At 45.2% G+C, this 24,938-nt stretch overlaps 1 protein-coding gene across 1 annotated transcript in view; it reads right to left on the reverse strand.

The window, feature by feature from the left end:
- The window catches only part of SLC4A5 (solute carrier family 4 member 5), a 75,952-nt gene extending 51,710 nt beyond the window's left edge, over window positions 1-24,242 (reverse strand). Inside the window, exons 1-3 of the mRNA XM_028741115.2 lie at window positions 24,088-24,242; window positions 6,691-6,820; window positions 143-303 (exon numbers count right to left, since the gene is read on the reverse strand). Coding sequence (XP_028596948.2) covers window positions 143-303; window positions 6,691-6,820; window positions 24,088-24,115 — 319 coding nt within the window. The 5' untranslated portion in view covers window positions 24,116-24,242. The remainder of the gene's footprint in view (window positions 1-142; window positions 304-6,690; window positions 6,821-24,087) is intronic.
- Window positions 24,243-24,938: the final 696 nt, after the last annotated feature.

Genomic DNA, 24,938 nt, shown 5'->3' on the forward strand with positions numbered 1-24,938 from the left:
CACAGAATCATAGAGTTGGAAGGCACCCCAGGGTCATCTAGTCAAATGCAGGAATCTCAGCAGTAATTTCCGAATGCCTCATTGATTTGCTCAGCAGCTTCTGAGTGGATTGTGCTTATAGTTGCATGTTTGAGGATCATACCTATTATTTGCGGCAAGGAGTAGCCATCTAGATCGAGCATCACGGTACCCGTCTGCAGGCAAGTCCGTAGCTCAAAGAGGCTATGCAAAGATAAGGTTGACACGTGTGGTTTGCTCCATCTCTCCCCTCCTTCTTCTACCTTCTCTTCAAACTTGATCCACCTGAAACAAAGATGACGGAGATGAGACATGACTTGTGCTCAGCATAAATGACACACACGTGGGATGTCTTATTAATGCATGAAGGGGTTAATGCCATAGAGTAAGCTGCCCTGCCAGGCATAGCTAGGGCAATCCCTCTCCCCTTGGGAGTAAGGTAATCAAGCCTATTGTTGTATTTCAGTCTACCCGATAAGCTCAGTGTGTGAGGTCTGAGCTGGTTGCCACCAACAATATCGTTGGTGCAATCACACAGTAAGTGTCTCTTGGAACAGCATGCTTAAGTTCTGTTAAGAGGCAAGGCAGCTGTTGGGGAGATTTTCACTTTTGGCAGCATTCAGGATAAAACTACAAAAACATACAGTGTATTTTAAGTGTATTTGCTATAGTTGTTGTTGTTCCCAATAGTAATAACCAAATAATCAATGCAAGGCAGTCATCTTTTTGTTAAGCAAAATGATATGTCTGTTGCATTGCTGGTACTAGGGTCATTTAACGATTTATGGCCACTTCCAGAGTGTCACTAATTTGCAGATACGTATAATTAAATTGTACACCAGCCAATTTAGGCTGTGCAATTAAAGTAGATTTGGAGCCCCTGTGCAACAAGTCCACTCTCAAAAATGAAACAACTCCCCAATGCTTTTATGTTATGAAAAGTAACAGGAAAATGCACTACAACGTCTGGGGTGATGGTGATACTGGGCGATGAATATAACCTCCATGCAAACAAATCCAAATGAGTGCTGCTCAATAAACAGCAACGTCATATAACTATACATAACTACGTTGGGCTATATATAAGGATGAACACTTAATAAACAGGTCGTGTGGAAGAGCCCCATACAACTGTCATTCAGTTATAAACTACTGCTTTAAAGAAGTCATTACAAGTGATCCTACATAAGGGAGGGGGTACTTTTAAAAACAGTATGTTCAAAAGTCTGGACGAAAGTTTTATTTCTTTCTATATTGTCTATTGTCCAAAATCTTCTGGGTGGTGTACAAGAATCAATAAAACAGCAGAAGAGCTCCATTTTGGCAGGCCCAAAATTTTACTTTCAATCTCCTTCTTGCTTAAGGGCATGTGCATTTAGTCACTTAGCTCCCTCTGTAAATTGGGAATCTGACATCTTTCCATCTTTAGTGAGCATTCATTCTGATTTCTTTGTAGGGAAGTGATATGGTATGATTTGATCCTGAACCTCATGCCACTTGGCCACAGCCATGGCTTTCCTCAAAGAATCAAGGGAACTGTCATTTGTTAAGGGTGCTGAGAGTTGATAGGAGACCCCTATTCACCTCAAGAGATGCACTTCCCTGAGTTCTCTGGGAAGAGGGGTTGATTGTTAAACCTTCTGGACATTGGGGGGTGGGATATGGGTCTCCTAAAAGCCCTCACCACCCTGGACAGATCACAGTTCCCATGATTCTTTGGGGGAAGCCATGACAGTTCAAAGTGGTACATATGACCCTGCTTTAAATGTATACTGCAGAGGGGGCCATAGGCTGTAACCACCTTGTAGCAGGGGCCTTCCTTTTCATAATTTGTAAAGGATCATGAACACGGATTGTGCTATACAACCAATTAACATCAAATCTTCCTTTGCAAATTCTCCTCAGAACACACGAGCCAGGCGTGTGCACAGAAATGGGGAAATCAGAATGACTGCACAACAAAGGCTGAATAACTTCCCTGCAAACTTTGTACAAACAGTGCAGGATGAATGCCCAAAAAACAGTTTGTCTGGAAGCGACCAGTGTCACAGAAGTACATAATGAGTTGTGAGCCAAAGCATCTGTGGAAGAAAGCACCACAAGTCAAAGGCAACGCATTTTAAACATGGCTGTTATTATCTTTCTGTGTGCAATACAAGTATAACAATTAAAAGTGGAGTGTGTAGACATGAATATTCTCTTTTTATTCCCCCCCCCCTAGCATTGCAGTACTGTATATAACCAGGAAAGTAGGACCATTACAGTGAGCTGTAATGTTTCTTGCTTGTTGATGTGCCATTTTTAGGCAAAGGAGGGTAGAGAAGTCATTCCCTCTCCCCCCCATCCAGCACGCACATTTCAAAGCACATGTACTTCAGGAATGCTTTGATGTGTGGCCAACTCACTGGTTCTATGCTCCTCTGTACCAGGTATGCATGCCAAAGGCGCAAATCCCTTTATTCAAAGAGGCAAATGTTTAGCCTATCTTGATAATATTGCTTCAGAATTATTAGAGCAAAACAAAATAACCCTAATAAATGCTCATAAAATATGCTCCTGTTTTGCAATTTAATCCAGAACAAAGAGCAGGCTGTGAAAGTTTCTCAGCTTTCAACTGGCTGGAGAACTACAGAGTTCAATGGCTGCATTGCCTGTGGGCAAGTGGTGGCTGCGACCACCAGCAGGTGGAGTCAGAACCAATGACAGGCAGAGTCACTCGGCTGCACAGCTGACAGAAATATCTTTAGGTGCCATTTACCATCTCTCTGAAGCCACCGGGAGCTGTCATCAAGTGTGATGAAGCAGCAAAAAAAGGCTAATGCTATTCTAGGCTGCATCAACGGAAGTCTAGTGTCCACATAGAGGGAAGTCATAGTTCCACTCTATTCTGCCTTGGTCAGATGCCACCTGGAGTCCTGTGTCCAGTTCTGGGCACCATAATTTAAGAAGGCTATTGACAAGCTGGAACGTGTGTAGAGGAGGGCGACCAAGATGATCAATGGTCGGGAAACCAAGCCTTATTTGGAATTTCCATAGAATGCTGTTTGCTCCAATTCAGCTTTAAATAGTGGGTTTTTGCAGGGAAAGCTCCAGAGCAAAAAAGACACTCAGACACGGAGTTTGAAAACACAGAACATGCCTGAAAAGTGCAGAGGGAAGTGTGGCCAGTGACAGGCCTTGGCACCCCAAATTTCAGTGGCTCCTAGATCTGCCTTTGGTACGGCTAAGCCCTAAGTTAGGTTGTCTAGGGTGGGAGCTTTCTATTTAAAGCAAGTGTGCCATTTTGATTGGTGCCGGGCTCTGAGGATGAAAATTCCTATTCTGACTTGCCAAAGGTTGGTTTGCAAAGTACCAGTCTTTTACTATGTGAAGCAAAGCCTAGGCACCCTGCAGCTAAATTCCTGGTCTGGATTCCTAAGTCAAGGAGAGCGGAAATCCTGAGCTGGCAATGCTAAAATGCTGACAAAGAGAGGCAAGCAGATATCCTCGTGGACTGTGGCAGTGGTACAGAAATTCAAACGGTTTCAGTCATTGGCATTTTGTTTGTAGAACAGGAAATGCACAGTGCTCTCACCCTGGAAACAGTAACGTATGAGTGTTTGATGGGTTAATCCCCGCATGTTCAATGGACAATATCCTGCCCTGTCATGATAGATACATGATAGGGGACATGTGATTTTTAAGAACGTAATAATGTAAGAAGAGTCTCACTGCAGTAACAAGCCAAGGACTCGTCCAGTGTCGCATCCTGTTCTCGCAGTGGCCAGTCATATTCCTCCAGGAAGTCTGTGAGTGGAACTTGAATGCAAAGAGGGTTTGGGGGATAGCACAACCTTCTGGGACTCACTGAAATGTATTCACTGAAAGCACCTGCAATCTAGCACGGCTGTGACAGGACGGCCCTACCTTCTGGAGATCACCTCAAGCAGCGTTACGCTGAGAGGTCGCAGTAACAGGCCCTTAGCTTCTCTCCCACAATATTCTCCTCTGTTAGAGCAGAGAGATGTTTCTCTCTCTCAAGAATATAAGGAGAGCGTGCTGGATCAAGCCAAGAGCCCACCTGGTCCAGCACTCTGTTCTCAAAGCGGCCACCCAAGTGTCTATATAGGAAAGCCCACAAGAAGCACAACAATGTTCTCTTGCCTTTTTGCCTAACTCAGCAAATTTTCTTGGACGGGCTCTGCTTAGAAACCAGGGATTAAGATGCTTCTGTTATGTAGGGCTCACTCAAGCTGTGCTTATCCAGAGGATGGCTGTTGCCTTTTCTGAGGGCTTTTCAGTATCGCCCAACAGAGTCTCTACATTGTTAACCCATGTGCTAGGAAGAAAACTCCATGCTTTTGAAAATCTCCACCTCCTCCTTGATAACCATACTGGACATTCTTCTTAACCAGTCATTATCACAGCTACCTAGAATGCGGATGGTCACCCTTTGTACCCTCAGGGACCCCCCCCCCTTCTCAGTTCTCTGGAACAGCCTTTTCCCCTTCCGATATTTTGAGTTATTGGCTGCATTCATATGGCAGTTGGTTCTGTTTTTCTGACATTTCCCTAGTTTTAATTTCTGCGTTATATTTCTTGCTTTCACACAACAGGGAAACAGCTTTTGGCAGCTCTGATATACAGGAGCTATTCTGAATACAAAACCAAAGTACTGTATGAAGGTTCTGCCTGCCCCGTCCCTCCTGGCACTGAGGGAGCACATTAGACAAGGTCATTATGTGGCGCAAGCTTGGAGCCACTGCGGGGCATGTGGGGCAGAGGGAGACAGAGTTAATCAAAATCTATCTTATTAACTGCCTGACCTCCACGGCATTGATCCCATTTAAACATGGCATAAACACCCACAAATCCCTTTGTTCTTCACCATTGAGAGGCTCAGCTGGGCTCAAACCTGCTATTCGAGTCCCCGACTCTTCCCCTCCCTGCTGCTCAAACTCAGGATGTGAAATTTAGTAAATAATAATAATAATAATAATGAAAAAGCGACTGGTTATAAAGCCTCAGCTGGAAAGGAAATTCCATGTGGATTTCGTTTGTGTGGAAAAACGTTAGTAAGCTGGTAATTCAATAAAGTAAGGACATCTTGCATTCTCTCTAATACTTTGATAAAAGTTATGGGGCTTTTAAAAGGTTTACTTTGTTGGTTTGCAATAAAAAAAAGAGCAAAGTTAACTCTTTAACTGCTGGCTGCAAATAAGGCTCATAGCAAGGTGGCTTTTTCTTGCAACTTATTCACATAGTTCAGATTTATGCTACCAGTTCAGCATGGGGCTGGCCTAAGGGACTTGCACACTGCCAAGACAATGTTTAATGCAGACTCAACAGCCTATTTCCTTGAAAGCAAACCCCACTGTGGCTTAAAGGTAAAGGTAAAGGTACCCCTGCCCGTACGGGCCAGTCTTGACAGACTCTAGGGTTGTGCGCCCATCTCACTCAAGAGGCCGGGGGCCAGCACTGTCCGGAGACACTTCCGGGTCATGTGGCCAGCGTGACAAAGCTGCATCTGGCGAGCCAGAGCCGCACACGGAAATGCCGTTTACCTTCCCGCTGGTAAGCGGTCCCTATTTATCTACTTGCACCCAGGGGTGCTTTCGAACTGCTAGGTTGGCAGGCTCTGGGACCGAGCAACGGGAGCGCACCCCGCCGCGGGGATTCGAACCGCCGACCTTTCGATCGGCAAGCCCTAGGCGCTGAGGCTTTTACCCACAGCGCCACCCGCGTCCCTGAGCGCCACCCTCCACTGTGGCTTGCCTCTTAGTAAATGTGCTTAGGATCTCACTCTGAGAGCTCTAAGTTTGCGGGGGCGGGAGATGGCCAGAGGAGATTGGGTGCCAACTGGGGAAACTGGAGGAAACAGTGTGTGTATGTAGTGGCAGGGGAAAGTCACTGAAGTTGGCTGCAGCCTCCATGCAGAAGCAGGAATGCAGGGAGGAAATGGTAAAGGGAAACTCTTAAAGGGGGTTGGCCAATCTGCGGCCCTCAAAACCAGCTCCAAGCCTGAGCCCAGTAGCAGCAGAATGGATTTAAGAACATAAGAAGAGCCATCTAGATCAGGCCAATGGCCCATCGAGTTCAGTAGCATGATCTTACAGTGGATGACCAGACACCTTTGGGACCCAAATGCAAGAGAATCCCCCCCCCCCGGTCTCCAGCAGTTGGTCTTCAGAAGCATTGCTGCCTCCAACTGTGAAGGCAGAGCAGGACCGTCCTGGCTGGTAGCCTTCAATAGCCCTCCCCTCCATGAATGATCCATGCTGGTCCAACAAAATCTGACCACGGCTTCCTGTTACGCGTGAACCAGCTTTCGGGGTGTTAATTTCTGTTCTGGTTGCAAAACAGAAAGCAATGAGCATATGAAACAGGCTAGGACTGAAGGCTTTCAATAGCTTTCTCCACACACCCCAAACACTCACTTTGGATCACTGGACAAGGTGGTAACCTTTCCCCCCTGATAAATAATATTTTGCAGCTTTTAGTTTGCCCAGAAGTGACAGCGTGGCAAAGATGATTGTGAATCAAGGCATCTCTCAAACTAGGTTCTACTCTCTTAAAAATTATGGTCTGCCTCCAACAAAGGCCTTCTTCCTTCAAGAGCGCATACGTCAGGAGGAAAATGTGTGAGTCACCCCAGAGAAGCAACTGCTTACAACCCTCCCGCTTTTTCCATACCTGGCTGATTCCTTCCACTCCATTTCTTCTCCATCATGCTGGAGCGTGTCCATCTCAGTGAACAGGGTGGGGTTGGGGGGGTCGTCATCTTCACCCAGGATATACCGGAGGCGTTCAGCAGCTGGAGACACTGAGCCAAGATTGGAAAAGATAATCAGTGACAGGCAGGTGCTATTCACATGTTCCAAATTTTCAGTTCAGTTGCTCTAGAAAACCATCTAGAAGAGATGATGGTGATATTTTATTTTATTTATACCCTGCCCATCTGGCTGGGTCGCCCCAGGCATTCTGGACAGCTTCCAACACACATAAAAATAAAAAAAAAATAAAATCAAACATTAATAGTAACAATCTGATCCAATATAAAAAGTCACAATAACTTTAAAATAAACAACTTATATCAAATAAAGCCATATTCAGTATTATTATTATTATTATTATTATTATTATTATTATTATTATTATTATTTATTCAACTTATACACTGTCCTATACCCGGAGGTCTCAGGGCGGTTCCAACAAGACTACAACATATGATGTTGCATATGAAAACAAATTTTAAACAATTAAAAACACTAGCAGGATAGACATAAACATGAACAGTAAGAAATAACTTAAAGGGAGCAAAAATGTTACATTTGTAAATAGGTTTGAATTGGTTATGCAATAAGATTACAATATAAAATGAGGAACCACACAGAGGGGAGGAGGGAAGTAAAAGAAAAAGCAGGTTGAATTTGTTTATATTTATAGTTTGTTGTTAAAATATTGTAAAATGGAAAAATAAAATATTATAAAAAAGCAATATTCAATAATCCATTAGAATCCAATAGAAAACAGTAAAATTAAACATCAGCAAATAATAATTAAACGGTTTACACTTATCAATTACAATAAATAATTACTAATCAATAAAAACAACAGCAAATCACAATGCATAAAATACCAGAAAACATATAAAACCATTTAAAAGGATCAAAATGAGAAACAAGGACACACAACTTACAATTTATTTATTTTCAACTATCCCTGAGCTACTCTCTTCCCAGCTGCTTCTGCTATTCTCAAATTCATGGTCTGGGAAAGGCTCCTAGGCCTGGAGGGCGGGGAAAGGCAGGTGCCTGATGACCAGCAGAAAGCCTTCAATTAAAGATCAAGTAAGAGAGTAGGGTTTGTTGCAAGGGATATAGCTATGGTGAAATGCTAATATACGCTTTGGAGGTCCCACCTTGAACCTTGTCAGTGGGGCTGAGCTAACCCAAACCTAATCTGCTTTTGGTGGTAGTGAGAGCCTTTCCTAGCTTGGTGCCTCCAGCTGTTTTTGACTACAATTCCCATCAGTATATGTAAGGCAGGATTGACTGCAATACCTTTCCTCCAATTACAGTACAGTCATACCTCGGGTTACAGACGCTTCGGGTCGCGCAATTTTGGGTTGTGCACCGCGCTGAACCTGAAAGTACCGGAATGGGTTACTTCTGGGTTTCGGCGCTTGTGCAGAAGCGCTGAATCGCAACCCGTGCGTGCGCAGACGTGGGTCTGCGGGTTGCAAACGTGCTTCCTGCACAGATCACGTTCGCAACCCGAGCATCCACTGTAATCTTTGTAAATTGTGGTGTAGGTTTAACTGTTATACTGTCCTTCCAACAATAGGTGGTACTGTGTCCAGCTGAGGCCATGAGCCATGCTGTTGTTCTGGACCAGAGCTTTCCAAACTGTGTGTCATGATACATTAGTGTATCGGCTGCAGTGTGTAGGTGCACCACACGAATGCTCTCCATGCCCCACCCAGGACTGGAAAGGGAGTGGGCAGCCCGCCGGTTTACTAGTAAAACTGAATTAGTGTGTCGCGAAATGATGCATAAAAGGTGTGTCACCAACATGAAAAGTTTGGAAAGTTCTGTTCTAGACTGTTCTTTTTGCAATAAGGCTGTTACACACCAACAAAGTGCAACACATAATCCCATACATCCTGGAAGACAAAATGAAACAATGGGTGCACATGAAGATAGATAAAACTGGAAACACCCACCCTCTACAGTGAATCTTGCCAACAAAGGTCTGTATAGTTAAAGCCATGGTTTTCCCAGTAGTGATGTATGGAAGTGAGAGCTGGACCATAAAGAAGGCTGATCGCCGAATAATTGATGCTTTTGAATTATGGTGCTGGAGAAGACTCTTGAGAGTCCCATGGACTGCAAGAAGATCAAACGCATCCATTCTTAAGGAAATCAGCCCTGAGTGCTCACTGGAAGGACAGATCGTGAAGCTGAGGCTCCAGTACTTTGGCCACCTCATGAGAAGAGAAGACACCCTGGAGAAGACACTGATGCTGGGAAAGATGGAGGGCACAAGGAGAAGGGGGCGACAGAGGACAAGATGGTTGGATAGTGTTTTCGAGGTCACCAGCATGAGTTTGACCAAACTGCAGGAGGTAGTGGAGGACAGAGGTGCCTGGCATGATCTGGTCCATGGGGTCACGAAGAGTCGGACACGACTAAACGACTAAACAACAACAACAACAACAACAGTGAATCCATTCCTCCAAAACAAACTAAGGAAAATTCCCACAACACTAAACAGATCCACACAATGAATGCTTAAAGCATGGAAGGAAAAAGCAAGAAAACTGGTGCCATTCCCATCGCCACTAATTCCCCTGGCCAAATACCCACTATTCCACCAAGAATCCCAAAGCAGCCAAATAAAAACCTGTCAAACTAAAGGCCTATATTGCCTACCGACTTTTACAAATATCACAACCCCATATCAACATGGGAAATACAAGATAAACTAGGGGACACTCCAATACTCTGGCTGACCCTAGCACCAACTACAAGCCTTCCTAAACAACCCAGCTACAAAAACAGCAGCCACCAGGCCACTGACTAGCTTTGAGAAGCTCCTCCTAACAATGGAGGGACAGAGTAAAGGGGTGGCCTCTACAATATATAAAATACTACTCCAAGACTCTACAAACCTCCTTACCACGATTAAAAACCAAGGAAGCATGACATAGGATATGAATTAAACCCTACCCAATGGTCTAGACTATAGACCCATTTAAATCCATCTCAGCCAATAGTAGTAGTAGTAGTAGTAGTAGTAGTAGTAGTAGTAGTAATAATAATAATTTATTACTTACATTACTTAGGGAGAGAACTCACCCTAAAACTTATAGATAGATGGTACATAGCAACATGGAAGCTGGCACTCATACACCCAGGAACCTCCTCTAAATGTTGGAGAGACTGCACTTCCATAGACACACACATCCACATGTGGTGGAAATGCCACAAAGTTCAATCTTTCTGGATATCAGGGCTGCAGGAAATTTCCAAAATAACAAAACAGGTAATAGAAGCAACTCCAGGACAGTGCGCGCGCGCACACACACGACAAGGAACTCATAAGTTACTTGCAGCAGCTAGAAATATCATAACTAGACACTGGAAGGAGCTATGAGGAGTGAACATAGACCACTGGTACCAAAATGTATGGAAAACCGCCCTGCTAGAGAAGTTAACCAACAAACACAAAATACCATGGGGATAAGCAAAGGAGGACACCTTCATCTCAGTATGGCTTCCCTTTATCGCATACACCACACAAATCTGGGACCCCCAACCTCTTGCAGTATCAATGAAAAGAAATAAAGACAGTCACACCTTGGGTTGCAAATGTGATCCATGCGGGAGGCATGTTTGCAACCCGCAGCGCCATGTTTGTGTCTGCGTGTGACGTGATTCGGCACTTCTGTGCATGCGCGTGACATCATTTTGCACTTCTGCACATGTGCGAGCACCAAAACCCGGAAGTAACCCGTTCCAGTACTTCTGGGTTCGGCATGATCTGCAACTCAAAGACGCGCAGCCCACACCGTTCGCAAACCAAGGTATGACTGTACATAAACGAAGGACTACCCATGTGATGCCGACACACCACACTTTCCTCCTCCCTTTTCCCTCATGCAAGATGTATACGACAAAATAGATAAATGTAAATCACTAAATGCAATCAAACTCTGAAAAAGCATACAAACTGAAAGTGGAGACAACAAATGTACCTTTTCGTGTTTATCTTTTTTTTTTTTTGTAACAAAACAAAACAAAACTTTAATTAAAACTAAAAAAAAAAAGAACCTGTTCCTTGGCTAAGCAACCAATTTGGCCTGGCATCGTCTCTGAAATAACCTGACAGAGCCTTGTGTGACTGCTGAAAGGCAGGTTCTCAGCACCTTTATTATTAAATAAACAACAGTCCCCAGATTTCCTTGAGAGTTTGGTGGATTAAACCACTTGTAAACTGCCCTGAGATCTTTTTATGAAGGGCGGGATATAAATTTCAATAACAACAACAACAACTTGCTCTAAGATTTTACTGTTGATGGGCCCTCAGTTTTTCCTCTCCTCGGCACCCCCATCTTCCTCCGCTCTCTCTCTCTCCTTTCCTACTTCAATTTCCTTCTAACAAGTGACAAAGGGAAATGAGTACCTGAGAAGTTTTTAATACTTGGGCTGTTTGTACACCATGCCTTTAAAGCTCATTCAAAACACATTCCTTTCCCTCCAATAATTTCTGGGCATGATAGTTTAGCCCTCATAGAGTTGCAGTTCCCCCAAACCCTTAACAAACCATCGGGCTCAGAACTCTCTGAGGGAAAGAATGTGCTTTAAAGGTATACTGCAGGTGTGGAGAAACTTTGGCCCCCTTGATGTTGCTAAATTACAATTCCAAACTAGAACAATCAGGGATGGAGGAAGTTAGAATCACAGAATTGCAGAGTTGGAAGGGACCCCAAGAGTCACCTAGTCCAAACCCCAGCCTCCATTCCAGCTTGTCAACATCCTTCTTAAACTGTGGCACCCAGTGGCGTAGCGTGGGGGGTGCAGGGGGGGCCGGCCGCACCGGGCGCAACATCTGGGGTTAGGGCAAATCCATGGGTTAGGGGGCGCAAATCCACAGGTTAGGGGGCGCAAATCCATGGGTTAGGGGGTGCAAATTACTTGCCTTGCCCCGGGTGCTGACAACCCACGCTACGCCACTGGTGGCACCTAGAACTGGACACAGTATTCCAGGTGGGCTCTGATGGAGGCAGAAGAGAGCAGGACTATTACTTCCGTTGATCAGGACACTACTTCTGTTGATGCAACCTAGAATTACATTAGCCTTTTTTGCTGCTGTCTCATGTTGTTGACTCACATTAAGTCGTAGCATATCCCACAACATTTTGGAAGAACAAATGAGGGTATACCCCCACCCCCAACCCGCTGCCCCCATTGCTCACCCCCTCATCACAACCCTCCCTCCCGGCTCATAGCTTTTTCCACAGCCTCCACCTCCTCCTTCTTCGCAGCCTGAGCCTGCGCCAGCCTCGGGAGAAGCAATACAGCCTTGCGAGAAGCCATGTCAACCAGACCATTTTTTGGTCTTGCGCTCTGGTGTGAGCCAACTGACTCGCAGCACAGGGCAGGATGGGAAAATGCATGCCTTTTGGTCCTGCATTCTGGCTCAGTCAGAGCATGGGAGGCAAAACAGAACATGCAGGATGGGATCAGAAAGTCAGACCGGCTTCTATGAATCCAGATGTCCCGCTTTAAATGGGACAGTTGGGTGGTATATCTTAGTTCAGCAACTTCTGGAGGGCCAAAGGTTCCCCACATCATATATAGTCCAAGCAGCAAACAGAGCCAAGCACTGGGGGTGGTTTAAAGGCCTTCCAGCCCAGCCCCTCTCCTCCACGCTCTGGTGCAAGGCAGACTATCAGCCCCCACAGATCACCCTATTGCAATCCAGGCCAGAGGCTGCCATATGCGGGGAACAAACATCAAGTGCCTTGGGCAGATTCCCTGCAGAGAAATCATATGGCAAAAATAACCCCTGAACCAGAGGTGCCAGCTTGTGAGGGCCGACATTGTGCGCAGGACATCAGGAGGTCAGGAGGAGCCACTGCAGAACCAAATGCAGTGGCAGCGCGGCTTCAATGGCCGGTAGCTCCTCCTGCTGCCGCATTTTGGCCAAAAGGGCTGGGCCCCAGGAGTTGGTGCCCCTGCCCCGAATTGCACACAGTTACAGTGGTACAGTGGTTTGCCAGAAGCGGCTTAGTCATGCTGGCCACATGATCCAGAAGCTGTATGCCGGCTCCCTCTGCCAGTAAAGCAAGATGAGCGCCGCAACCCCAGAGTTGTCCATGACTGTACCTAACGGTCAGGGGTCCCTTTACCTTTACAGTGGTACCTCGGGTTACAAATGCTTTAGGTTACAAACGCTTCAGGTTACAGACTCCCCTAACCCAGAAGTAGTACCTCAGGTTAAGAACTTTACCTCAGGATGAGAACAGAAATCGTGCGGCGGCAGTGGGAGGCCCCATTAGCTAAAGTGGTACCTCAGGTTAAGAACAGTTTCAGGTTAAGAACAGATCTCCAGAATGAATTAAGTTCTTAACCGGAGGTACCATTGTACTAACTAATGTGGAGATTGGCCGGATGCAGGCAGAGACCACCTGCCAAACCACTTGTACTTAAGTGAATCTCCCCACTCAGTAGTGGCAGAAAAAGTGACTTTGGAATCTTCAAATATCAAACGGCTGTCAAATGGAAGATGGAGGCAGCTTGTTTTCTGCTGCTCTGGAGGGTAGTATTCAAATAGCAAGAAAAGAGATTCTGACTAAACATTAGGAAGAACTTTCTGACAGTAAGAACTGTTTGACAGCAGAATGGACTCCCTCAGAAGGTTGTGGACTCTCCTTCATTGGAGTTTTTTTTTTAAAAAAAACACAGGTTGGATGACCATCTGCTGTGGATTCTTTAGTTTTGTCCTGGATCTTAGACAAGTCAACCAAAGAACTGCAACCCTAGACTAGATTATTATTCTATTAAGCCAGAAAACCCTTTGGCACAACAGAATCTTTGCACATTTTTCAGTGGCCCAGGCCCGTCAGATTCACAATTTCAGAATGTGGCAAATAGCCACCAGTAGTCCCAGCACCTCAGATGAAAAGACCACTTGAATAATAATAATAAGCTGTTTGAGGCAGCAACTCATTAAAAAACAATATGCCCATTCAGGACCCATCAGTATGAAGATAATTAGCAATTCATGCCTAACTCCTTTCACAAAGAGGGCTTGAAATATGGGATGATCGGCAAAATAGAAAATAATGGTGAAAGAAAGTACTGTTGGCTTGCAGAGATCATTTTTATTTGGAGCTTGATGAGATTAGGACCTGATAGTCCAAGCAAACTGTGAAGCTGAGCTGGCTTTTGGGGTTCTGTGCTGCCCTCCTAAATGTTGGGATGGGAGAGGGGTTTGTTTGGTCTGTGCTTTAAACTGAATTGACCCAGGGTTGTCTCCAACTAAGTTCTACTCAGAGTAGACCCAACTGAAATTAATGAACCTTAGTCATGTCCATTAATTTCAGTGGGTCTACTCTGAGTAGGGCTATGCATTGGATACAAGCATTTATTAACATTTCTTGGATTAATAAAATGATTGGAAAGTAATAACCTTTCAGATTTCACACTTCTCCAAATTATTCAATATGATTCTTAATTTAGAAACTGTACCAAAATGCATAAAATTTATATATTTTAGGATAAAGTAAAAATTCACACATTATGATAAAATACATATGTAAACACATAATTATGATGAAAACTGTTTTAAAGTACCGTATTTTTTGCACCATAACACTCACTTTTTTCCTCCTAGAAAGTAAGGGGAAATGCCTGTGCGTGTTATGGAGGAAATGCCTACGGGTGGCATGCCTACGGATTTTCCTCCTCTAAAAACTACGTGCGTGTTATGGTTGGGTGCGTGTTATAGAGCGAAAAATACGGTACATATCTAAGTATGAATATTTTGTACAGATATTTTAAAATTGCAGACTGATGCAAAAACGGGACAGAAAAGACATATATTTACATTATATTTGCCATTAATTGATATGTTTCAATGTTTAGTTTGTTTTACAATGACTTTAAAATGTTATAAAGTTCACATATTCTAACCAATCTGTTTGTTGGACTGTCATGTTAAATTTCAAAATGATTTAGTATTTGTTTGTTCTTGTAATGAAGTACTGACTCCCTCCCTCGGCAATCTTCGCGGAGCTCTGGCCCAATGGTTGCCAGTGGCTTGAATTAATTAATTTTATAATGAATGATTTTAGAGTATTGTTTATGCTGTACTTTTGTACTGTTTTATTGTTGTTAGCCGCCCTGAGCCCGGCTTCGGCTGGGGAGGGCGGGATATAAATAAAATTTATTATTATTATTATTGTATTGGTTGTATTTTTTGTTGTTGTGAGTTGCTTCGAGCATACCTATATGGAAAAGCAGCACACAAATTTAAATAATGAATGAATTTAAGTGACAAACGCATGCAAAACAGGTAGACCTGTGAGGGTTGAAGTGCAGTTCCCGGGACTCTTTGTGCTTTAAATGCATGGTGTGTAATTGCAGTGGCGTAGCGTGGGGGGTGCAGGGGGGGCCGGGCGCACCGGGCGCAACATGGGGGGGCACGCTCGCACTCGCAGCTCTCTGCCCCTACCTGGTTAGGGGGCACAAATTACTTGCCTTGCCCCGGGTGCTGACAACCCACGCTACGCCACTGTGTAATCGGCCTCCCTGTGAAGGAACTGGAAGGGTGAGGGAAGCGCCTGGCGGCTCGACTGCCCCACTCAGCGCTGCTTGCTGAGAACAAGCTTGGCAGATTTTCTTCTAAATCTCCACGCTCACATGGTTTTTAGATCTTTGGCGGCATGCAAGGCAGCAGGCAGGACGGCCTTATCCCATTAGCTAGTGTGTGTTGATAGACTGCATGTGTGCATGGGCATAAAAACAAATTCAGAAAATAAAGGAACTGCGAATATTGATGTTGGAAGACAGGTTTGAGTTCTAACACCACCAGCATTTCAAGTGGGAGACTAATGCACCCATTACCCACAAGTTTCTTCAGCAAACCATGAGTTGTCCCACAGACAAGCAAAGATGATGTGGATTGTTTCTCCAAAGCTCATTCCCCCACACCCCCAGTTGCTCTTGTGACTGGGCAGTAGTTGTTACAAACCACAGGGTCCGGCGGGGGGGGGGGGGCTTTTTCAGGAGTGGGTGCATTACTGCCTTTTTAAGGGAAGCAGATGCTGTTCCATTGCAGTGGGTGCTGATCATCTGGCCAACCTGGACTCACCTGGTCAACCTGCTCAAACTGGGTTTCACCAGGCAGGATGGACAAGGATCAAGTGAGAAAGCTGGTTACATCATTGCAGGTGTCTTCTTGGCACCAATCAGGCTATATATACTGAAACAGACCCCATAAAATATGGGAAGGCACAGTATTGGAACCTTGACTGAATTTGCAAGATTTGCACGGCACTATGGAGCCGAGCAGGGACGCGGGTGGCGCTGTGGGTAAAAGCCTCAGCGCCTAGGGCTTGCCGATCGAAAGGTCGGTGGTTCGAATCCCCGCGGCGGGGTGCGCTCCCGTTGCTCGGTCCCAGCGCCTGCCAACCTAGCAGTTCGAAAGCACACCTGGGTGCAAGTAGATAAATAGGGACCGCTTACCAGCGGGAAGGTAAACGGCGTTTCCGTGTGCGGCTCTGGCTCGCCAGAGCAGTGATGTCACACTGGCCACGTGACCCGGAAGTGTCTCCGGACAGCGCTGGCCCCCGGCCTCTTGAGTGAGATGGGCGCACAACCCCAGAGTCTGGCAAGACTGGCCCGTATGGGCAGGGGTATCTTTACCTTTACCTTTATGGAGCCGAGCAACTTTTTAATCCACTGAGTGCCATGCAAACTGGTGCTGAGTGCTCCAGAAGGTCACCCATCACTTCTGCTATGGCTAGCCTTTGGACCACCTGGAACAACTCTACTGGATTGCTCATCGAGGATGCAATACAGGTGGACTCTCAGGAGAGAGTGGGTCAATAGCTCTCCTCACCTCACCTCCCCACAGCGAAACAGTCTCTCTCTGGAACACCCCTGCCCCGCCCCGAATATTCAGAGATCTAACATAAGTCTCCAGGGGCAGGCCAACTGACTCAGTTCCCCATCATGGCAAGGCTGGGTGTGCTGCACACAGTCCAAACTTCACCAGGAAGTGGCCTGATCATGCCTGAGTGCCGTGGTGCCATGTGGTGGATCTCAGGTGAGCACTATCTGCTTAAAATAAAGTTAGCTTTAACGTGTTAGAAGTTAATCTGAATATAAAAATATCTGTGCTCAAAATCCTCCAGCTTGTTCTTTCACACTGGGTACAAACAGTGAGCATTTTTGTGTTTCAATGTGTATATATGTATATATATATATGTGTGTGTGTGTGGTCATAAGATGAAATCTTAATGCGGCAAATGTGTACTAAGTGCCACTTGCTTTCCCTCCTGGAGAATGTTCCTGTTTTCTGCCAAAAGAATCACAATGGCCCCAAAAGAATAGGATGTTCGCTATTACTACAGATTAGCCTGATTTACTTGCTAAGAACCTTGAAGCCAAACTACTGGAAAGAAGGTGATATCGTCAAGTGCTTAGTGGACTTCAAAGCCTTGGCAAATTTATTTCTGGTTTAGGGCTTCCATCACAAAAGCACCCAAGGTGGGACAAAGGGTCTTTGGCATTAAGATGTTGGTGTTAGCAAAACAACCCAAAGCTCGGTGTTAGGAGCAGAGTTGCTTGTGGCACCCGCCTGGCATGCAAAGGTCGCAGGTTCAATCAGCAGCATCTCTCAGTAGAGCTGGGAGAGGTCCTTAGAAGCCGTGTTGATGATGCCAAGCTAGGTGAATCAAAGGTCTGCCTTATAAGGCAGCTTCCTTCCTATGGAGCAACAATTCTGGGTCTGAGTTTGCTCAGTTCACAGCTTGCCAATGATCTGGAAATGTCACTACAAATGTTATCACTGTAAGGACATGAAAAGGTCCCACATAGTTTTTAAAGTTAGGGAGCCTGTCTGCTTCACATGGGCGGTGGTGCGCATGGCAGTCTCAAGTGGCTGCCCCAGATTATGCAAGCAATTCTGCAATAATGCAGAGGCTGGTGGGGCAAAACTCTGGGAGTGCAAGCAGTTGAGGAGTTATACCTTGGCATCTCCAGCGATATGGCAAGGGGTCCTGAATGGAAACCTCTTGGGATGTGCACTTTCCCAATAGTACCTGAAACTGTCTGTAATACTCAAACTATGGAACTCCCACAGGAGGCAGTGATGGCCACCAACTTGGATGGCTATAGAAGAAGATTAGACACATTCATGGAGAAGAGGGGTATTGATAGCTACTAGCCATAACAGTTATGCTGTGCCTCCACAGTCAGAGGCATCAATTGCTGGAAACCACAGGAAGGGAGAATGCACTTGACCACAGATCCTGTTTACTGGCTCCCCATAAGAGACATCTGGTTGGCCACATCTGGTTAGTCCAGAACAGGATGCTGGACGAGATGGGCCATTGGCCTGATCCAGGAGGCTCTTCTTATGCTCTTACGAGTTATGAGCAGGGGTGCCAGTCGGGGGGGGGGGGAGAGAGACTATAGTCATTAATCATAATTGTTTAGATAAATTAAACCTGTATAATATAAGTGTGAATATGAATCAAACCATCCGATTCTGTATGCCAGTATTACACTGCAAGAAAAGGGAATGCCTGAAATTTTTAGCTTTTGTGAGTTCTTGTATTAGAACTGATGACTTAAAAAAAAGAAGTGCTGATAATATATTTAAGGAAAAAGCAATTGATTCATCAAACTGATTATCATAGAATCACAGAGCTGGAAGCAACTTCAAAGTTCATCTAGTTCAGGGGTTTACAAGCTAGGGGGCCTAATTTTTTTGCCACCACCGATTTTGATGATGGTGGCAAACGGGGGTGGGGGGATCATTTGAAGAAGACACATGTTGCTTTGGGTAACAAATCATCTCCTAGTCATTCATCAGATTGAACATTTGATGAGCGGGAAGAGGGGGTGATACAGCCCCGTGCTCATTCAATCTGCATGGATCATCAGAGGAGAGGGTGCCTGGGTGTGTGGTAGTGTTTGGGGGAGAGTGTGGGGTGATCACACCCACTTGTTACCTCTGTACAGTAGACTAGTTTGCACACACACTTGCAAGTGCTTCTCTATTCAGGAAACAAAGAGGGATTATTAGAGTTCTAGCCAGGCAAAAACACTCAAGAAGGATGTGAAGCAGGGCAGGTGAAGGGCGTGGCCTGAGGAGCGGGGATAAGGTTGTGGAGGGCGGATGGTTTGGGGATAGTCCAATCAGCTGGACAGAGAGGCTTGGAAGGCAGCATTTAGCCCCTGGACCATAGCAGCATCACAGGGCTTGTCCACACTTCCACTTGTACTGCTGCTTTCCCACTTCATCCTCGAATCGGAGCAAATGTCCACTGTGATTTCCACAGACTGATGTTTGCTCCAAGTCAGCAGTAAAGAGCAGGTTTTCCCAGGGAAAGGAGTGGAGCAAACAGAAGTGTGGATGAGCCCACAGTGAATAAAAACAGTGAAAAAATTACCGTCTGTTCCACAGGCATGCTGGCAAGAGGTTTTGGTGCAGGACTTAAAGTTCCTAATAGCAGAAAATGTGTGGAACACTATATGGAGTGAAGCTCCTTTAAGAAACATATATTCCCAAACTAGAGAAGTTGTGCTGAAATTAATCTACCAATGGCACTTTAACCAACTAAGGGCTCACCCACAATTCCTTTTGTCCCACGTCTAGAAAGCACTGGGCTGAGTCGTTTTCCCTTGATGCTGCCCCTTTCCCAGGGAAAACCTGCTCTTTATCTCTAAATCAGAGCAAACACCAGTCCTGCCAAATCTTGAATGGCTGTTTGCTCTGACTGAGCGCTAAAGAGCAGTTTCCCCTGGGAGAAAGGAGTGGGACTACCAGGGCACCGTCATAGAGGAGCCCCATCCCACATGAGAAGGATCTCTCCTGCAGAATGTGAGGCCCAAGCCGGCATATATAGGTGGAGGGGCTCCTTCAAGAATCTGGCTCCTAAACTGTTCAGGGCTTTCCATGGAAAGGAAAACCCATTGAATTGACTTCAGTATTGAAATGACAGCCAGAACAGTTCATACCAGATAGGGATTATATGATCTGTCTATAGTATATACTGTTCCCCTCAAAACTCTTGCAGCTGCATTCTGCACATTTTTTAAAGTGTATCCCATTTTGGAGTATGTGACGATAATCACTTATGGAGAATTGCGATTCTGATTCTTTGCATCCAAGACTTCCTCCAAACCCTCCTGTGCAGAATTTTACTCATCAGATTCCCTTCCAAAGGAAGGGATGGAGAACATGGAGAACAGCCATGCAAATGTTCACATTCATCTAGAGGCACAGTCATTTTTGATTAAGGTGTTCTGATTTAAAGTAATGCTTTCTTGAGGTGAGAGAAAAAGAGAAAGAGAAAGGAAGAGAGAGAAAAGGCTGGATATAAAAGTGATCAGTCAATCAATCTGAATGTTTCTGGTACAGCACAAGCAAATAATAATAAAAAAGTTTCCCCTTTTTAATGGTTCATTAAGATATCCCAGGAGACCAGCAGATCTTTCCTGGGAATGAGAGATTCTTGGATTTGCAAAATTATCTCCCTGTACAATTGATTTCTTATTCATTTATTCATTTCCTTATTCGTTATTTATTCACTTTCCTTATTCATTTATTTAAAATTTAGAAATCATGTTTCCATGGTGCCAAAGGGTACACAATAAGCAGCCATTATTAAATACTAAAACAACGAGGCTGTGGGGATGGGAGGGGATTAAGATCCTAAGGACAACTCTGCCCCCCCACCTGGCTTTCCACAGTGGCCCCCTGGGTGCCACGGAGCAGGAGCACACGAGGGCAGCAGCTCTTTCCTGCCAATGTTCCCCAGCAACTGGCATTCAAAGGGTTACTGTTTCTGACTCTGGAGGAAGCACAGAGTCACCAGGACTAGTCGCTTGGGACTCTACAATTCTATGTGTCTGCTTTAAAAAAATTAAAAAAATTAAGGGTGCCCCCCACTTTGCATCAGCTCCAGAAGCTTAACCAGTTAACTGGCATATTAGCTGCTTGTTCATTTCAACTGTGTGCTACTGCATTAGAAAAACAAAACCCAAAATAATAATTAAAAAACATCACAGCAAAACTACCAGTCACAGAAACAAACAGAAAACAAAGGAGGACATTTAAATAGAAAATAAGGGTTTTTTTCTTTCCTTTCCCATTCCCCCAGCTTAAGGCCTAAGCCGATCTGTCTATGGGCAACACGTAACCTCGGCTGCATTCAGCTTTTGCTGGGATCCACGAGGCATTCTATCCGACTGGAGGAAACTCCATCATTCAATATTGTGTGAATGGATGATCTTAGGGTCGTTTTACAGGTCTTTCCTCTCTCTAAACCTGCTTGTGTTGGGTTTCTGATTGGGGTCACTGGTGCAGACAAAGAGTCATTTGCGAAAGCGGAGAGAGCGGCTGTGGAGGGCAGGAAACAGAACAGCCAGGGCAAATTCTTAGTGCTCATTCACCTACAAGACCTTTCTTTCTTTGCAGTCAAACCAACAAAGGCACTGAAGCCTAGCTGTGTTTGCCAAGTATAAAACACACCTGGAAGGCGGCAGGGGCGGGGGGAGAAGCTTTAAACTCTATCACTGAAGGAACCAGAAGGTCTGCAAAACGCAATCCATTTTTGATTGCTCCAGTTGGGCGATGGGGGTGTCTTCCATCTTAAAAGGAGGATTCCAAAAGAAGCAGGTTAAATCTTTTGAAGCTCTGATTCAATAGAACAACTATGGATTGTTTGTATTTTTGTATTTTTGTATTTTTGCTCTTTTTATTTTATATAATTTTTTTGAAACTTCAATAAATATCTTTTTTAAAAAAAGAACAACTATGGATTGGTGGGTTAAAAAAAACCTTAAACATTGATTATGCTTATATCTAAAGACATTATATTTCAAAAGTGCCTCAGATGCTCACATATTTAAGGCAGCGGGGGCTAGTATTTTGGGGCCTAAGGGTCACATTCTTCTCTGGGGGCCACAAACTCTCATGTGCACTCTCACATGTACATGGGACATGTACACACAGAGGCAGATACCTACAGACCCCCCTCTCACTCCTCTGCTGATCCATGGAGGTGTCCCCCCCCCTTCTGCACATCAGGTGCTCAATCTGAGGAATGAGGAGGGGGTGATTTGCTCACCTCAGCACTGTGGTATTTTTCAATATTTCTCCTCATATTGCCATTGCCAGAAAAATTGGTGGGGGCTCTGTGGGCCAGTGAAATTGTCCCAGAGGGCTAAGAGCTAGTAGTTAAGAACTTTGCTTCAGGATGAGAACAGAAATCGTGTAGCGGCGGCGCAGCGGCAGCAGCAGGAGGCCCCATTAGCTAAAGTGGTGCTTCAGGTTAAGAACAGTTTCAGGTTAAGAACAGACCTCTAGAATGAATTAAGTTCTTAACCCGAGGTTCCACTGTACTCTCTTGCATGATTAAGAAGATACCGTATATTTGTTGGAGTGGCACACGGGTATTCACGCCCCGAGACAGCCTGTCACTGGTATGAGCAGCGAGCAGTACCTCAGTCTCAGATACAGACCCCGCAGTGATTTGGATGAATATTTTGGGGAGGATGGAAGTTATAGGAAGGTTGTATGCATGACCATTGCTTCTGCAAATGGAGAGATCTTGTAACTGCTATGTTTAAAAAAGGTAAAGGTACCCCTGCCCGTACGGGCCAGTCTTGACAGACTCTGGGGTTGTGCGCCCATCTCACTCAAGAGGCCGGGGGCCAGCGCTGTCCGCAGACACTTCCGGGTCACGTGGCCAGTGTGACAAGCTGCATCTGGCGAGCCAGAGCAGCACACGGAACGCCGTTTACCTTCCCGCTGGTAAGCGGTCCCTATTTATCTACTTGCACCCGGGGGTGCTTTCGAACTGCTAGGTTGGCAGGCGCTGGGACCGAGCAGCGGGAGCGCACCCCGCCGCGGGGATTCGAACCGCCGACCTTTCGATTGGCAAGTCCTAGGCGCTGAGGCTTTAACCCACAGCGCCACCCGCGCCCCTAACTGCTATGTTTATTTAGACTTTTATGTTGGGGAAGGCTGGTTGAAAGAAAGAGAGCATGCAGAAAGCAGTCTGGTCTACTGGGAGACTCTGAGGGCCTTTGATACTTCAACACAAAAGATGCAAGGGGAATTTGGGAGGGAGATGCTTTGGTCCTGGAATTCAGCAACACTCTATTTCATGGTGCAAATGTACAAGGCTCACACTACAAACCCCCCCCCCCCAGTTGTCCTTCATTTGATGTTATCAGAACTGCTTCTTAGGTACTTTGAAGTTCCAGCACACATGCATGGCTTACATGTCTCATACCTCCAGTATCAGATCACAGTTTATTTATTTTTTTACTTGCTTTTCCTTACCCTGTATCTCAGCTGATGCATTTATATAGCCACTACCTTTTCTGCCAGCTTCATGCATCTGATAAAACGGGCTTCTGCCTACTAAATCTCAGACCCAAATGTATTAGCTGCCCCTCAGGACTAGCTAATTATATCACATAAATCTTTGCATAAGAAGAAAGAGATATGTATGGCAGATGAAGGCTGCACAGCAAATTGTACCATAGAATCAAAAAATTTCAGCTCTAGCTAAACCACAAGAGAGGATATAGACACAAAATATCTCAATCTCCCTCCTCATTAACAGCTGGTGACATGTTCTAGCAGTATAACTGCTTTCCATCACTCATAAAGTCAGACACCTGGTTTCCTTTGCTTCAAATCAAACTAGACACAGAATTTTTGCACTTCTTTTTTTTTTTTTTAAAAAAGATTCCTAGACTCTTTTGAAGAACAACATATGGGGGCTATCAGACAGAGGGGAAGAAAAGACAGCAGCAAATCGAAATGCCAAAGGCAAGAAATGCACACCTGAAATCCCAGTATGAATAGAAATGATGATTTAAAACACCAGTCCTTTTACCTCTGACCTTTATGCACAACACTTGCTTAGGCATCCATGTAGCTTTACATGGAGTTGTTGTCTATCACATTCTTTTCGGCGCCTCTCCTCTGAGTGGACAGTGCACCATTTCAGCCACCACAGTTTCCAAAATGCTCTTTCATCTGACATTTAGACACCTTTCTAAGGGGAAAGAATTTGGTTGCGCCACAGCCCCTGGGGGTTGCCACCCGCAGTCCAAATTTGTTCCTTTGGGAGTGTCAGATCCAGTACCCAACCTCCCCATGGGCTGTAAAAGAGATGAAAAGGCAAATCAAGACTCCTACGCAGGTGTCCCTTAGATGGTAACAAAACCTTCAACAAGACCACAAGGCAGACTACAAAAAACTCTCAAGTGAAAGCCAAAGGGCTTTCCAGACCCCAAGATATTGAAAATATGTGAAATGATTTCCTACCTGGAAATGTTTGGAATCTGTCCCCCATTTTTTTCCTGGCTGAAGAAATATTCACAGCACTACACACAATCCTCCCCCCCCCACCCAAAAAACCCCCAACCAAAATGCAGCAGCAGCAGCAAAAAACAAGACCCTCAGACTTATTTTATCCACCCTGTTTAGTTAAACTCCACAGCTTACTGAGCAGATTATGGGGCATAGGAAGCCCTTTCCTTTGCCCTCAGCTCTCATGACGTGAACTTACCAAATAAACGCGATGCCTCAGAAGAGGTGGGCCTGTTGGTGCCGGGGGGGGGGGAATGAGAGGAGTGAGGTAGACAGAGAAGATGGAAAACAACAGGACCTTTTAAAAGTATATGTAATCCCTTCGCAGCCAGAAATGTTAAACATGACAACGCCTACTGCAAACTATTCTGAGGAAGCGCCTTTGACAATGCCACAAGAAAAACAGGTGCTTTGATAAAATAATTTTATTCTGATATGCCCGTCGATCTGGGAAATTTAAAATTGGCTGGATCAGCTGGCCTATTTGTTTCACATATGTGAGAAATTGCTTCTGTTCAGCATGGCTTGGGTCAGCCTTCACTAACTTGGTGTCCTCCCAGCCAACAAGCTGATGGGAGCTGTAGTCTATAGCATCTGGGGGGCACCAGGTTGGGGAAGGAGGGATTGGTTACTACATTACCAGAGGCAGAGAGGGTGGAAAGCTCCAATGCCTTGTGCTTCTCCATCTCTGTGCTGCTCTGCAACATCTTCAGTGAGATGTGCAAGCTCTCTCTGTGCTCCACTTCAGGCATTGCGGAGAAAACAGGAAGTAAAGAACACGAGAAGAGAGGCAAAGTGTCCACCAT

This window comes from Podarcis muralis, chromosome 7 (genome assembly GCF_964188315.1).
Source record: "Podarcis muralis chromosome 7, rPodMur119.hap1.1, whole genome shotgun sequence".
Classification (NCBI taxonomy): Eukaryota; Metazoa; Chordata; class Lepidosauria; order Squamata; family Lacertidae; genus Podarcis; species Podarcis muralis.